Genomic DNA, 15,430 nt, shown 5'->3' with positions numbered 1-15,430 from the left:
TTGTTTTTGGCCTTTTCCCCTTGGAATGGCAACTCCGTGAAGGCAGGAACCTTGCCTGTCTTATTCACTGCTGCCTTTGAAGAGCCTGGATGAGTGCTTGACACACAGTAGGCTCTCATCAGATATTTGCTGAATGAAGGGGCTCAGTGTGTCTGAAGCATAGATGGTGTGGGAGGGAGTAGTGGACATACTCAGGGATCAGATCATGCGTGGATGGCCTTGATTGAGGTCACAAGTATGACAAGAGCCCCTGAAGGATTCTAAGCAGGGAGTTACGTGATCAGATCTGTATTTTCAGAAGATCCCCTGCGGCCTTTTGCAGGATGAACTAGAGAGGCATGCCTGGAGGCAGGGAGATGGCCAGAAGGTTATCACCGTACTAGGTGAGGAGTGATGGGGCCTGAGCCAGGGCAGGGGCAGTAGGCGGGAAGTGGACAGACTGGGACTGTATTAAGGAGTTAGAATCTGAAGGACCTGGGTCTAGTGGGAAGATGAGAAATCTAAATATTCCGGAGTGGAAGAAGAGCCTCATTAGCATGTGACTCTGAGATAAGGAGAGGGGGTTGGAAATGCTGACTTTAGGGTGCCTCCTGTGATCAGCATTTTTATGCCACTTTGGATCTTTACAACTTTGGTGAGGGGAAGGTCTAACTTCCAGTTCAGGATTTTGAAATAACTAGCCTTTCAAAAGTAACTTTTTTTTTGGCTGTGTGCCATGCACTATGCTAGGTGTTTATTTATTTGTTTTTAAAAAAATAAATGCTGAGGGCTTCCCTGGTGGCGCAGTGGTTAAGAATCCACCTGCCAATGCAGGGGACATGGGTTCGAACCCTGGTCTGGGAAGATCCCACATGTCGCGGAGCAACTAAACCCATGTGCGACAACTACTGAGCCTGTGCTCTAGAGCTCGTGCTCCCAACAAGAGAAGGCACCGCAGTGAGAAGCCCGCACACTGCAACGAAGAGTAGCGCTCGCTCGCTGCAACTAGAGAAAGCCCACACGCAGCAACGGAGACCCAACACAGCCAAAAAAAAAAAAAAAAAAAAAAAAATGCTGAATAACATTAAAAAAATATTTTTTAGAATTTATTTTTTAAATTTATTTTTAATTTTTGGCTGCGATACGCGGCATTGTGGGATCTTAGTTCCCTGACCAGGGATCGAACCTGCACCCCCTGCAGTGGAAGTGTGGAGTCTTAACCACTCGACTGCCAGGGAAGTCCCAACACTTTCTAAAAATAAACGCTAACTTAAGATATCCTTGTTATTCAGCTCAGTCAACAGCAGCCATATTTTACAGATGAAGAAACTGAACTCAGCTTAGGTTATGTAACCAAGGAGGTTCCAGCTAGCAGGTTGCAAAATTGGGATTCAAAACAAGGTCTCTAACTCCTAAATCCAGAGTTGTTTCTGGAATACCATCACTGTTTCCTGAAACCTTGAGATGGAACCAAGACAGCCAGAGTTTATGCAGGGTAGGAGAGGTGCCAAAATTGTGGGCAAATTGATAATTACATATTTCTCTGTCTTGTAGACTTTTGGATTTTGTTAGATCCTGGTCTTTTTCTGGACAGAGGATTCCTAGGTGGGAGTTAGTAGGCAAATTATCTCTGTTTTACAAACGAGCAGACCAAGCTCCCATAATCATTTGGGAGCGATTACTTGTTCAGGGACAAGCTGTGAGCTGATGTTGGGAGAAAGTGAAGGTGGTCAGGCTTCTGGGTGCCTTTGGGAGAAGTCACTTGCTGATGGGCTGCTCCTTCCTTCAAGAGTGACTCACAGGAAGAGTTCAGGAGGAGATGGGGTTAGGGATTGACTGCAGAATTTTGGCTACTTCTCTTTGATGACTGTACCTTTAAATATGAGCTAAAGCCACATTTCCAGTGTTAATTGGAGTGATTTTGTTGTTAAAGTATTAAAGGAAATTTAAAAGTCCTTCCAAGTTTTACCTCCAAAATATTTATTGCATCTGTTTATACTGCTACTCCCCAAATTTCTGGATAAATGTTGGTGAAACTATGGGGAGGCTGATACCCTCACACGTTGGCAGTTTGTCCACAGCTTCACCAGCATAAGACCAGCACTTTCAAAGTAGCTATTTATTTTAAATGTTCGTTCGTAGGTGACTGGTGGAATACGTCCATAGAGTAGAAGACTGTGTAGCTGTTAAAAAAGAATAAGGAATGTCTCAGAGTATAACCTGACAAGGACATATTTACAGTATGTTATTAAGTGATGAAAGCAAGTTGCATAAATGTGTTGGTAATTGAGTAAGAAAAGAAAGTCTGAAAGTGTAAACATTGGCCTGTAGTTACCTTGATGAGGAGGAGGAGGGAGCAGAGGATGTACATTTCTTTCCTTTTATGCTTTGACATGTTTGGATTTTTTCTTTTTAAATAAATTTATTTATTATTTCTTTTGGCTGTGTTGGGTCTTCGTTGCTGCACGCGGGCTTTCTCTAGTTGCGGCGAGCGGGAGCTACTCTTGTTGTGGTGTGTGGGCTTCTCATTGCGGTGGCTTGTCCGTTGCGGAGCATGGGCTTTAGGCACGTGGGTTTCAGTAGTTGTGGCACACATGCTCAGTAGTTGTGGCTTACAGACTCTAGAGCTCAGGCTCAGTAGTTGTGGTGCACAGGCTTAGTTGCTCTGTGGCATGTGGGATCTTCCCAGACCAGGGATCGGACCCATGTCCCCTGCATTGGCAGGCGGATTCTTAACCACTGAGCCACCAGGGAAGTCCATGTTTGGATTTTTTACAGTGAGCACATTGTTTTTAAAAGGCACTTCCTTGAAATGTAACATACATACCAAAAAGTGCACATTATATCAAAAGTGTATATGTGATGCATTTTCACCAGCTGAGCATACATGTGAATTCAGTACTAGATCATGACACACCAGCACCCATGTCCCAGCTTGTGCTCCCTTCTAGGCAAAGGTAACCTGAATTCCAACAGCATAGATCAGTTCTGCCTGTTTATGTACTTTATATTTACGGAGTCAGACTATATATCCCTTTAATAATGAAAGACAGGCGACTTTTTTTTTTCTTTTAAAGAGAGGCCACTGTTCACGTACCTGTTTCTGCTTGTCCAGATCACCCCTCTGAGGTGCCCGAGAAGCTCATCCAGGACCGGTTCCGGAAGCTGGGCCGCTTCCCTGAAGCCTTCAGTTCCATTCATTACAAGGGAACGAGGACATACAATCCTCCCACAGACTTTTCTGGTCTTCGACGTGCTTTGGAGCAACAACTAGAGAATAACACCACCCGTTCTCCCCGGCACCCAGGGGTCATCTTCAAAGCCCTGAAGGTCAGTTGGCTTCTGCCCCGAGTGCTTCTCATTGGGGTACCAGTGGGTGGTAAGAACACTCAATTCTCCAGCTTTTGTCGATGCCAGTGATTAGAAATCTGGGCTTGAAAGAGAGGATATATGAAAGGAAGGGCATGAGTAGAGTTTGCACCTGTTGAATGGCCTCATCTTGCCAGGAACATGAGTATGGAGGAATCTTGGATGATAGTTAAAAGGTGACAGGTCCTCATCTTGGAGAAAAACCTTATTTTACCATTCTTTATAAGGAATTCATCAAATCAATTCCTGCCAGTTCTGCTTCCTTTTTTGCAGTTTGCTTTGTGTATACCTCTGTGTCACCATGCCTGCAGACTGAGTACAGAGGAGCAGGGAGGGAGCAGGGCCTTTGGGGCAGTGCTGGGAGTGTGGGATTTGGAGAAGGGACAGCAAGTGTGGACATGAAGACTTGAGCTAGGGATCTGAGGGTGCCCTGACGGTTAGGGCATAGAGCCTGAGACTGGAAGGGATAGGAGGAGTGCTTTTGCGTAAAGATAGGTCAGCCCTGGTTTACCCAGCAACAGACTTTGGGCATATGCTGATTTGCTTAATCCATTGAGTTTAAAGAGTTTGCAGTGGGACATAATGTAAACGATTTATGAATCTGGGTAAATTGTATATGGGAGTTCCTTGTACTATACTTGCAACTTTTCTACGAGTTTGAAATTATATCAAAATGAAAAGTTAAAAAGAAAAAGGGGGGGTGGTGGATGAAAAGTTACCCCTCAAAAATGGTTTATGGTTTTTGCATAGTGCTTGGTAAAGGCTGGATGTTTGTATCCTCCCAAAATTCATATGTTGAAATCCTAATGCCCAATGTGATGGAGGGCTTTTGGGAGGTGATTGGGTCATCAAGATGGAGCCCTCATAAGTGACATTATAAAAGTGCTCTTATAAAAGAAGCCCCAGAGTGGGATAGGGAGGGAGACGTGAGAGGGAGGGGATATGGGGATATATGTATACATATGGCTGATTAACTCTGTTATACAGCAGAAACTAACACAACATTGTAAAGCAACTATACTCCAACAAAGATGTTAAAAAAAAATAAAAAGAAGAAGCCCCAGAGAGCTCCCTAGCCCCTTCCACCAAGAGAGGACACAGTGAGAAGGCACCATCTGTGAACCAGAAAGCAGGCCCTCACTGGAAGGCCACCATGCTGGCACCCTGATCTTGGACTTCCAGCCTGCAGAACTGTGGGGAATAAATTTCTGTTGTTAATAATCTACCCAGTCTGTGGTATTTTGTTATAGCAGCCTGAATGGACTATAAAAGCTGGTGCTTTGGAGTCAGACAGACTTGTGTTGGAATCCCATTTCTGCCATTTACCTGCTGCTTGGTCTTAGGAAATTAGTTTGTCTTTCGTTTGTTCATTCATTCAACAAATAAATGAGTGAATCTTTGTGCCAGGTAGAGTTTCAGGTGCTGGGAATACAGTGGAAAATAAGATAGACAACAATCCTTGCCCTTATTGTACTTCTTCAGACCTTTTTCCTCGTCTGTAAAAAAGGGGCAATAGTAGGATGTTCCTAATGAAGTTGATGAGGGGATTCCTACTGAAGTTCCTAATGAAGTTGAGGAGGGGATTCCTACTGAAGTTCCTAATGAAGTTGAGGAGGGGATTAAATGAGAACACATACTTTAAGAAGCAAAGTACTTGGTATATAGTAAATTTTCCATAAGTGTTAACTAATGTGAATAATGTTAAGGGAAAAAAACTATGAAAAATGATTATATTTGAATAATTCATGAAATACATATTTCTAATTAGAATTTGAGGTTAAAGTATACTTAGATTTATTGGCTACTGTCCATTGTAATGGCTCAAAGGTAGTCAAGTGGAAGATTACACCCAAGTATTGCAAGCATTTTTAAAAGAGGGGAATCCATGCTATGTTATACAAAGGGCTGTAAAATCTGATAAGTATGAACGACTAGGCCAATGGCTGGATTCTAGAGTTCCTTAGGTTTTCTCAAAGCTAACCCAGCTTAAAGTTTAAATAAGACCTTCAGGGACACTGAGTGCTCTAAGCAGTAGTTAGTGGTCAGGGATTCTACCCTCAGGTGTCTTGGATGTCCTACTCCAGGCCAGTTTGTTAGGTACTTAAAAAAAAATTTATTTATTTATTTATTTATTTATGGCTACATTGGGTCTTCGTTGCTGCGCGCAGGCTTTCTCTAGTTGTGGCAAGCGGGGGCTACTCTTTGTTGCGGTGCACAGGCTTCTCATTGTGGTGGCTTCTCTTGTGGAGCACGGGCTCTAGGCACGTGGGCTTCAGTAGTTGTGGCACGCATGCTCAGTAGTTGTGGCTCATGGGCTCTAGAGCGCAGGCTCAGTAGTTGTGGTGTGTGGGCTTAGTTGCTCTGTGGCATGTGGGATCTTCCTGGACCTGGGATCGAACCTGTGTCCCCTGCATTGGCAGGTGGATTCTTAACCACTGCGCCACTGGGAAGTCCCATTGTTAGGTACTTTTGAGAAAAAGAGTTATAGTGTATTCTTATGAAGTGATATGATTCATGAAGCTTTCTGTGATTAAAATGAGCCTGGTCAGCTGGAGTTTTGAGGCTTCTTGGTAAGTGCTGTCCTCAGAGTTTACCTGGCTCCTATATATTCTGTTCTCTGAGGCAGGGTCTGTGCTGTACTGAGATGTGGGCCCACTGCTCTGTGCATGGGAAGGAGTTACCTGTTTAAGCATGTGTTTTGGGCTCTCCCCAGGGAGCTGTGGGGTCTTGGAACTTACTCAAATCCTTGAAAAAGTTGTTTTTGTCTTTTTCTGGTTGTTGTTTTGTTTCAATTAGAAGTTGTTAATTCTCTGGTAATCACTCTAATAGAAAACTACCTTTAAGGTCTGCATTAGGCAAATTGACGCAGGAGAGTTTTATTGCTGTTAAAATACACTCTTCATAGTTTATAGCAGTGGATAATAATGGTCGTTTATTTTTCTCCACTTATCTTTTGTTTTGTGTTGTATTTTTTTTTTTTTTTTTTGCGGTACGTAGGCCTCTCACTGTTGTGGCCTCTCCCGTTGCGGAGCACAGGCTCCGGACGCGCAGGCTCAGCGGCCATGGCTCACGGGCCCAGCCGCTCCGCGGCATGTGGGATCTTCCCAGACCGGGGCATGAACCTGTGTCCCCTGCATCGGCAGGCGGACTCTCAACCACTGCGCCTCCAGGGAAGCCCTTGTGTTGTATTTTTTAAAAAAATAAGCAGCCTTGAATCCTTTTTGGAACAAAAGAGCTGGGATGGTCATAAGCAGATAAATTATCAGTGCCAAAATAACTTGTTTGGCTTTCTGATTCTTCCATTTTTTTTCTTTCTCTCCTGGTATTTATGCTTTACCTTGTCCAGTTCCTCACTAACTCACTGAGTAAACACTTCAGGAAGCCTAGGAATATATTCCAATATGATTTTGTTTCCTATATGATTTTCTTTTTATTTTACATAAAGTATGCAGGAATATTGTTAGGAAAAAATGTATAAACCTTTTGGAAAAATGGAGAGACAAATCACATAAGAGGCAGTCAAGACTGTGATGCACAAATAAAAAAATCTCAACTCTCTAGTAATCAAAGAAATTAAGACCACAACCATGCAAGGGCAAACACTGACAAGTTTGGCAATAAAATGTCAAAAAGGGTATGAAGCAATGTAAACTCTTATAAACTTCCAGTGGAAGTAAAATTAGTACAACCACTTTGAAATGCAATAGTAGAGGTAAAGATATGCATAATATATATTCTAATCATATCATTTCTAGGAATTTGCCTTAAAGAAACTCTCCCACAGGAACACAGAGAACTATGTGAGGAAGTTAATAGTAGCATCCTTGTAATAGCAAAGAAAAACAGTGTGCAAAAAATAGATAAATAAAAATGGGGTATTATATGATTCTTTGCTACTTATTTTAAAAAGAGAATTGGGGTTGTGATGTATGTGTGTACACTTAATATACCTTTTTTTTCATGGAACATTGAAGCCTAGCATTTTTTCCATGCTATTAAATATTTCTATGAAAACATGTTTTTAAAATAGCTCCATGCTTTTTCATTTATATGAATGGATCATTTTTTACATTTAGTAATTCTGCCCTTATTTTAATAGTAGTTTCCCTTTTTCCTTATTATATTTTCCAAGTATTTAAAGGTATTGCCCACATTCTGCCTGTTTCCTTAGGATAAATTACAACTCCCAATACTACTGCTGGCCAACCTTTCTGGAGTGTTTACTGATGCCATGTACTGTGCTCTGCACCGCACGTGTATTCATTCTTTTAATCCTCATACCAACTCTGAGGTGGAGAAATGGAGGCACAGAGAGGTTCATTGATTGGCCTGAGATGACTCCTCTAATAAGTGGTGGAGAGATTGAACCAGATAGTCTGACTCCCAAGTCTATATAACCCTGTGTTGTATTCCTTCTCAGTAGTTACTCAACTTTTAAGAAGGTCAGAAGGTGTGGTCACCTTTAAAGGTTCCTGATGCATATTGCCAGTTGCCTTTAGAAAGGACATTCTTATAAGTTGTATTTGTGTGTTTGGTTAATTTAAAAAGTTATTTTTTAAATTAGAAAGCAATGTGTGTTTGTGATAAACGACTCAAATAGTACAGAAACATGTAAGACATGACTTAAGTCCCTTTCTCTCCTCTCCCCTCTCACTGTATGATAACTGTTGTTAATACTTTCTTGTTTATGCCTCTAGAAATTTTGGTGCTACGTCAGTGCATACAGAAGTATATGTATATAATGTATATGTATATTTTCTCCCTAAATATATCGGATCCTAGGGAAGTTTAATCTTTTTTCCTTCTCCATATTCTCTTTTCATGTTCGTTATTGAAAAGGAAATGTGATTAATGAGAAAGATTGAGGAGTTTGTAGAATGTGTGAGTGTGTGTGTGTGTGTGTGTATGTGAGTGAGCGTGAGTGAGAGAGAGATCTACAGTCTCTTTCTGCTCTAGCTGCTTGCCCCTATGTTTCCCGATTCATCCTGCTGACCTGATCACTCTTCCTACCATTTAGCCATGTTGTGGTCCAGGCTCCAGTCCCTTTTTTCCAGCTGGGTTATTTCCCCCACTTCTTGACCACTCACTCCTTTGCTCTGTTTCCACAGTAGCAACAGCCCAGATACCTACCAGCAGGGCATATTCTCACTGATGAAGTAAGTCTATTTAAAGAAAAGAGATGCTTAGGTCCCTACTGAATAAGGGAATTGAATATTGAATTAACTATTGTTGCCTGTATTTACAGTTCTGAATAATGGAGAGAACAATTTTAAAGTTGAATTCGATAGGTTTTATGTAATATCTCCTTTAGCCTCCAATCTCTAAAACTAGAAACTCTGACTTTCTAATTCTGTCACATCAGGAAGCACCTATTAAGTATTTATAAAGTTATTATATTTTTTGGGGGGGTGGGTGGCATCATGGATTACATAAGAGTCTCCATTTCAAATCAAAATTCACTGCTAGCCTTTGGTGACTGGGGCTAAACTTACAGGTTCAGTAGTAAGAGCCCTACTGTTGCCAAGGCAACTAAAGTTCAAGATCATCTGGCCTCCAGGCAACCTTTTCCAGATTGGCCTCAAGTGCTTTCCCAAGCTTTCTCAGGAAAGGTCCTTCCCTGCCTCTTAAGGCTTTGGGACCTCAGGAGGAGGAGAGCCCAAGAAACCCTGGAATGATGTGATGTTTGGAATTTTTGAAGGACGAAGTATGTGGATTAGGTGGTCATGTCCACGCTGGAAAGGAACAATCAGGTTATAGAGGAAGGAAAACAGTGTCTCCTTACCCTCGTATCTAAAACACGTGAACATCAGATTTTCTTTTTAACAGTTACTGTTTTATTCACATACTCATGATGCAGTAAGTCCTCCTGATGCTTGTAAGTTCTCATTCACTACTGACTGCCAGCTCTTCAGTGACTTGTGAGGGAAATGAGATGCTTGTGTTACCCAGCATTTGAGAGGATGGGTGACCAGCATCTGAAGTGATGAGGCTGGTTGGTCTAGGAGTTCTTCTCTTTCTGATGTCACAAGAAGTTACTGTTGCCTTGGCCAACATAATGTCTAGGGCAGGTGATGGTGGTGGTTCTGTGGGGATTTGTCCCATGGGAATCAGGCTGCAGATCGTTTTATGCTTAGCCTTGAGACACTTAGAAATGCCCCCATTTTTCTGAAGAACTTTCAGAGAAGTGAACCAGGCCACTTGAATTTGGAATAGAAAAAACCTTGTGCTTATCACTATTATTGGGCTGCAATTTTATATTTACTGGAGAGTGGCATGCCTTCTGAATTCAACCCAGCTGTTGGATTCATGCTAAATTTGGTATTATTTTTCCTAAGGAAAACTAGGACTTAGGTTACCCTTTCAGTTACCTGGGGCTAAAAATGCTATTCTTTGGTTTTCCTTATACCTCCTTAGTAACTTCTGCATTCCTTAGTTAGCTCTGTGTTTTTTCTTTCTTATTTTTTCTTTCTTTATTTTTTTTGCGGTACGTGGGCCTCTAACTGTTGTGGCCTCTCCCGTTGCGGAGCACAGGCTCTGGACGCGCAGGCTTAGTGGCCATGGCTCACGGGCCTAGGCGCCCCGCGGCATGTGGGATCTTCCCGGACCAGGGCACAAACCCGTGTCCCCTGCATTGGCAGGCAGACTCTCAACCACTGCGCCACCAGGGAAGCCCTTTCTTTCTTATTTTAACACTGCTTTAGGTACATAAGCATCTTTTTGCAGCTAAATATTCACCAACAAATGCAAACAGCCATGAAGACCAATGCGCCATCATGGAAAAGAGAGAAGTTCTTATATCCCCTGTGTTACCTGAATTAGTGAGGGAATAAGAGAGTTCTCAGCATAAAAAATAAAGATGATATTAATAATGGCAGCTAACGTTTTCTGAGCTCTCAGTCTATGCCAAGTGCTCTACATGAGTAACTTCATTTGATCTTTACAGTGTAATCCATGGAGACCCCTACTGAGGAAGGTACTGCTAGCACCCCCATTTTATAGATAAGGAAATAAAGGCACAGAGTGCAGACCTGCCACCTGCAAGCTAAAATAACTTTGGTGGGGGTCTCATGTTTTATTTATGCAAATTTTCCATTTAGTTTCATACTATATCCATGTTTGTTTTTTATCTGAAAATAACTTCCTCCCCGTATCTTTCAGTAAATTGATGCATTGGGAAGATAATGCTCTATTTTTCCACCAGCTAGCCCCAGAGAGTTATGCACACAGCTGTTTGAGAAATACAGCCCTAAGAGCTATCAGTGATTTGGCCAATCAACGAGTAGTTAGCCATAAATTAGAGAGGGCCTGTGGGCCTGGGATGAAGCCTGGCGCAGAGGCAGGGCCAAGGTGAGGAGGAGAGGGCAGGGGTTGGTGTGCACATGGGGGTTGGTGCTGGGGCACTTCATTCCAGAGGTCCTAGTTGAGTACTTGTTAGGACATTTGCTCGGAGTGAGAGGAGGATACAAAGGTAGGAAATGTCTTTCACGGTGGTAGTGATCTAGTCTGGGAGGTAAAATACGTATAACAGGCTCATAGCTTTTGCCTCATCACCTCATCACTTAGTACGTGGTTCAGATGTTGAGGACGGCAGGTGCTCAGGGAAGGCAAAGCGTGGTCTTTCTAGAGTGGTTGGGAAGGCTTCATGGAAAAGGTCCCCGAAAGATGGGTCACATTCTGAAGTAAGAGGAGGACCGTGTAGGCTAGTAAGTGATTCTACTTGCCTTGCTTCTCGTTTATTCTCTTTAATATTCATAGGTATATGCCGTTATAGTCTCTCTCAAAATCTTAGTTGTTTTCCCTGTTACTCTTTACAGAATTACCCCAAGAGAACAGGACATATATGTATTATTAGACTGTTTTTTTTGGTCTGAGTCAAGGATTGCCACTTGGTTGGCCATCGCTGGCAGATGGTGTCTTACAAGCCTGTGCATTATCCTTGCAGGAGCTGAATTTTAATGCACGTGGGTGAGGCCCTCACCCTTAGTTCGACACATTCTTTGCCGCCACTCTTGTCTGAACACCTGACCTGACTCAACATTGAGAGCATGTGCTTTTGTAAACACTTCGTTTACAACTCAGGGTAGTAGGTTTCATTGAAAAAAGGGAAAGGAACTTTAATAAATAAGTTCTCCTTAAGTGAAATTCCATTTAGAGCTTGAGAACCTTAGTTTAAAACCTAATCTGCCCCTTTTCCAAGTCTCATCTTAAAATTTCTTTTGCCTTTTTACTAAAGGAAGTAACATTTTGTTTTAAGCTACTGTTACTTCTCTTCCCCTGAATAGTGCCTGGCTGCCTCAGAATGAGGGATTGAGAGAAGCTTGGAATTGCGAGCATTTAATAATTTTTAAAGCCTGGAAAGCCCATTTCTGTTTAATTTATATAACTTTTTCCACTGCATACGAGGAAGGGCCTGGAAGGAAAAAACCAGCCTGAAGAATGCTTTCAATATAAAGTAGTGAGTGAAAACAGAGGTTTAGAAATGGAAGCTGCCTTTAAACATAAAATTTTCAGTTTGTTTCTGCAAATACTTTTATCTTTCTTCTTAGCATTTATTTTGGCCACTTGCTGTCTTTTTTTTTTGGTACGCGGGCCTCTCACTGCTGTGGCCTCTCCTGTTGCGGAGCACAGGCTCCAGACGCGCAGGCTCAGCGGCCATGGTTCATGGGCCCAGCCGCTCCGCAGCATGTGGGATCTTCCTGGACCGGGGCACGAACCCGTGTCCCCTGCATCGGCAGGCGGACTCTCAACCACTGTGCCACCAGGGAAGTCCTGGCCACTTGCTGTCTTTTAGGTTACTGTAGTTGATAAAAGACTGCCAGAACCTATAATAATTCCTCCTTGCTTTTTGGCTGATAACCCTTATTCTACATATAGTTCTGTGGTTTCATAAACTCCAGTGAGCACCTTTGGTTAGAACTGGTGGAGATGCCCAGGAAACTCCCAGCTCACTTCTCAGCTCTGCCTGCCTCTGACTGAAAGACAAGCCACCTTCTTTAGTGTTGGTTTTTTGGTCCCAGCTTCACAAAGTTGAAGTGGACATTAGTCAATATCTGGTGGTTTTGAATGAAAGATAGAGAGTGTGTGAGGTGTTTATAACTTGCATGGTAATTAGGAGAGAACGGTAACTTTGTTTGCTTACTTCTGACCTCGTGGGAAACGGGCCGGTTCTTTCTGAGGTTTCCTGTGGTGAGGATTGGTGCAAGTCGGGCCAAGAAGGTCTAGGGTAAAGAGCAGAAGTCATTGGCTTCCCTCTTCTAGCTGTGGAGCCCATAAGAAATAAGCCAGCAGTGAGGGCATATTAGAAAGGCAAGCAGTGGGACTTCCCTGGTGGTCCAGTGGTTAAGACTCTGCACTTTCACTGCAGAGGGTGTGGGTTTGATCCAAGTTCCACATGCTGGGCGGTGTGGGAAAAAACAAAGAAGAAAAGGAAAACAATAATCAATAAAGTTCATTTCAAAAAAAAAAAAAGGCAAGCAGTACAAGGGCCAGAGCTCTGGGCTGTCCGCCGTGTCCCTTCATGTATCACCTTCCCTTCACACAGGCCCTGAGCGACCGCTTCAGCGGTGAGATCCCTGATGACCAGATGGCACACAGCTCCTTTTTTCCAGATGAGTACTTCACCTGCTCTGTCCTGTGCCTCAGCTGCGGGTAAGTCCCCATCTTGGGCAAAGAGACTCAGAACGGTGCTTTGCAGACCTCACAGTGCATGCAGATCATGTGGGGTCTGGTTAAATTAGATTGTGATTTAAGGGTGGGGTGGGGGCTGAGATGGGGTACTTCTAGCAAGTTCCCAGGTGATCCTGATGGTCTGGGGGCCATACTCTGAGGTTGCAGGGGATCCCAGGACACATGGTTATGAGGAATCCCCTGAAGATTCCAACCTGGTTTAGATGTAAAATTGACTGGTTTCGGTAATTTTTACCACAGAAAACTTTAGGTTGCCTGTTTTTCTATGTTTCTCTTACCAGAGCTTTCAATGGTAGTCATTCCATCCATTCACCTAATATTTGGTAGCCCGGTGTGTGCAAAGCACTAGGGTAGGTATTATTCCTAGTTGACTGCTTTCACAATGAGGGCAGATGCTTAGAGCACATTAGAATTATCCAGTGAGCGTTCAGAATTATTGAGGCCTGGGCCTCACCTCCAGGGGTTCTCATTTAACAGATCTGGGGTGGGGCCTCAGCACTGGTGCATTTAAAAGGCTCCTCAGATGATTCTGATACACAGCTCACTTGAGAACATTGAGTTAGGGCAGTATTCTCAAACTGTAATCCGTGTATGCATCACCTCAGGATTTTGTTAAATGCAGATTCTGAATCAGCTGGTCTGGGTGAGAGTCTGCATTTCCAACAAGCTCCCAGGTGATGCCTGTGCTGCTGGTCCATGGATCACACTTTGTTACGGGGGAACAGAGCAGTGATTCTCAGATTTTAGCATGCATCAGAAAAAACTGAAGGACATGTTAAAACAGATCGTTGGGCCTTGCCCCCAGTTTCTGATTCAGTAGGTCTGATGTAGGGCCTGAGAACTTGCACTTCTGATACGTTCCCAGGTGATGCTGATGTTGCTGGATGGGGACAACACTTTGAGGCTCACTGGATTAATTTGAGCCGTTAATGGCTCTTCAATCACAGTCTGGTGACTTGTCTGATGGAGCCCAGGGGATTTAAATGCAGTGTGTCTGGGTCAGATTGCAGACTGTGTCTTGCAGACACTCCCCCAGCTCTCCACTCCCTTCACCACTGCAGAGTCTTTGCTCTCATCAGGACTTCTGCTCCTGTCCTTCACATTCGTCCATACAGAGGAGACCTGAACCTTTTTTGTTATGAATGGCCTTTTTGCATTGATCCCTGTAGGCCACCTGCTGGGTCACCAGCTTGGCTCTGGGTTTGTAAAAAGGACTTGGCTCTTCGATTATACAGTCTGGGCTACGATTATACAGTCTGGGCTACGGAGAACTGGGCATTGTCTTGGAGAGGAAGGAGGGATGGTAATTGCCAGTGCGACTTGCCTTCCTTTAGCGGGCCCCATGAGCCCAGCAGGAGGCTTAGGATCTGTTAGATCATCACTTTTCCATGTTAACTGTGCCTCACTAGGGTTTCCAGAACTTTTCCTTCTATCACAGTGAAATTCCAAAGTCCCAGGCCCTGGTTTTGCGTTGTCAGGATAGCAGAGCTCACTGTTCATTTGGAAGGTTTTCTTGTTCAGCTTAAGCCTCCTTTTTATGCATTGCCAAATTTTGAGGGTCGGTTTTTGTTTTACATCTTGGCAGCCTGTGCTGGTTAAACTTCCCATTTCATGCTGTTTGGATTTTTGAGTTCCCTGAGGGCCATTCAGGTTTTATATCTGGTCAAGGTGGTGTCTTCTGGCTGCTCCGTTCCTACTGAGGGACCAGGTGGTTTTCCAAGAAGAGATTACTCCTTTGGCCCTTTCTCCTCACACAAGAGTAATAGTTGCTTTACCTGTGTAGTGATGTTGATTGCAAGTGTGAGAGAGGCACGTGGGTTTCTGAAAGAAACTGCCCTCTCTCTGCTCAGTATTCAGGGCCTGGTTAATTCTGGAGCTCTGGTTTTGGCCCTGGGTCTGGCTCAGGGTCAGAGACTCTTCAGCGTAAGCGGCGCTGGCTCCTTTTGGCGGCTTCACTGTCAGCTTTTGGGCTTCACTCAGGGCTGGATGTAAGAACAGCATGAATCATGGGAAAGAAGGAGTACCTCATGAAGCCAACAGCCGCTGCAGATACTCTCACCAGTATGACAACCGGGTTTTTACCTGCAAGGTGAGTCCACCCAGCTTCCTCCCTAGCAGCTGGCTTGCCGGCCACACTCTCCTTTTGGGAAGACTGGCTTGGGACCATTCTTTGCTGCATCCCAAAGTATTTGATACTCAAATTGAATATCTCTGGAACTTCTCTCCAGCTCTAACCATAAGAACTCACATGTCTGTTGCTGGGGACTCCTTGGTTTATTTTTTTAAGCTTCAATCCCCCTTATTTTGTTGAGCTTATATATGCAAGGGCCATCTACCTTGACTATCATTCTTTTCTTTTTTTCTTTTTTTTTTTGCCGCACCGCGCAGCTTGTGG

The 15,430-nt window shown here is 43.5% G+C and overlaps 1 protein-coding gene across 2 annotated transcripts in view; it reads left to right on the top strand.

Annotated features, from left to right (window-relative positions):
* The window catches only part of ZFYVE1 (zinc finger FYVE-type containing 1), a 49,107-nt gene that overhangs the window by 25,020 nt on the left and 8,657 nt on the right, over positions 1-15,430 (top strand). For both annotated transcript variants that reach the window (XM_030831582.3, XM_030831581.2), the window contains exons 4-6: positions 3,095-3,309; positions 12,890-12,996; positions 15,016-15,124. In XM_030831582.3, coding sequence (XP_030687442.1) covers positions 3,095-3,309; positions 12,890-12,996; positions 15,016-15,124 — 431 coding nt within the window. The remainder of the gene's footprint in view (positions 1-3,094; positions 3,310-12,889; positions 12,997-15,015; positions 15,125-15,430) is intronic.

The sequence above is a fragment of the Globicephala melas genome, chromosome 2 (genome assembly GCF_963455315.2).
Source record: "Globicephala melas chromosome 2, mGloMel1.2, whole genome shotgun sequence".
In the NCBI taxonomy this organism is placed as follows: Eukaryota; Metazoa; Chordata; class Mammalia; order Artiodactyla; family Delphinidae; genus Globicephala; species Globicephala melas.
The sequence above is the reverse complement of the archived record's forward strand: the minus strand, read 5'-3'. Positions and strand labels throughout refer to the sequence as shown.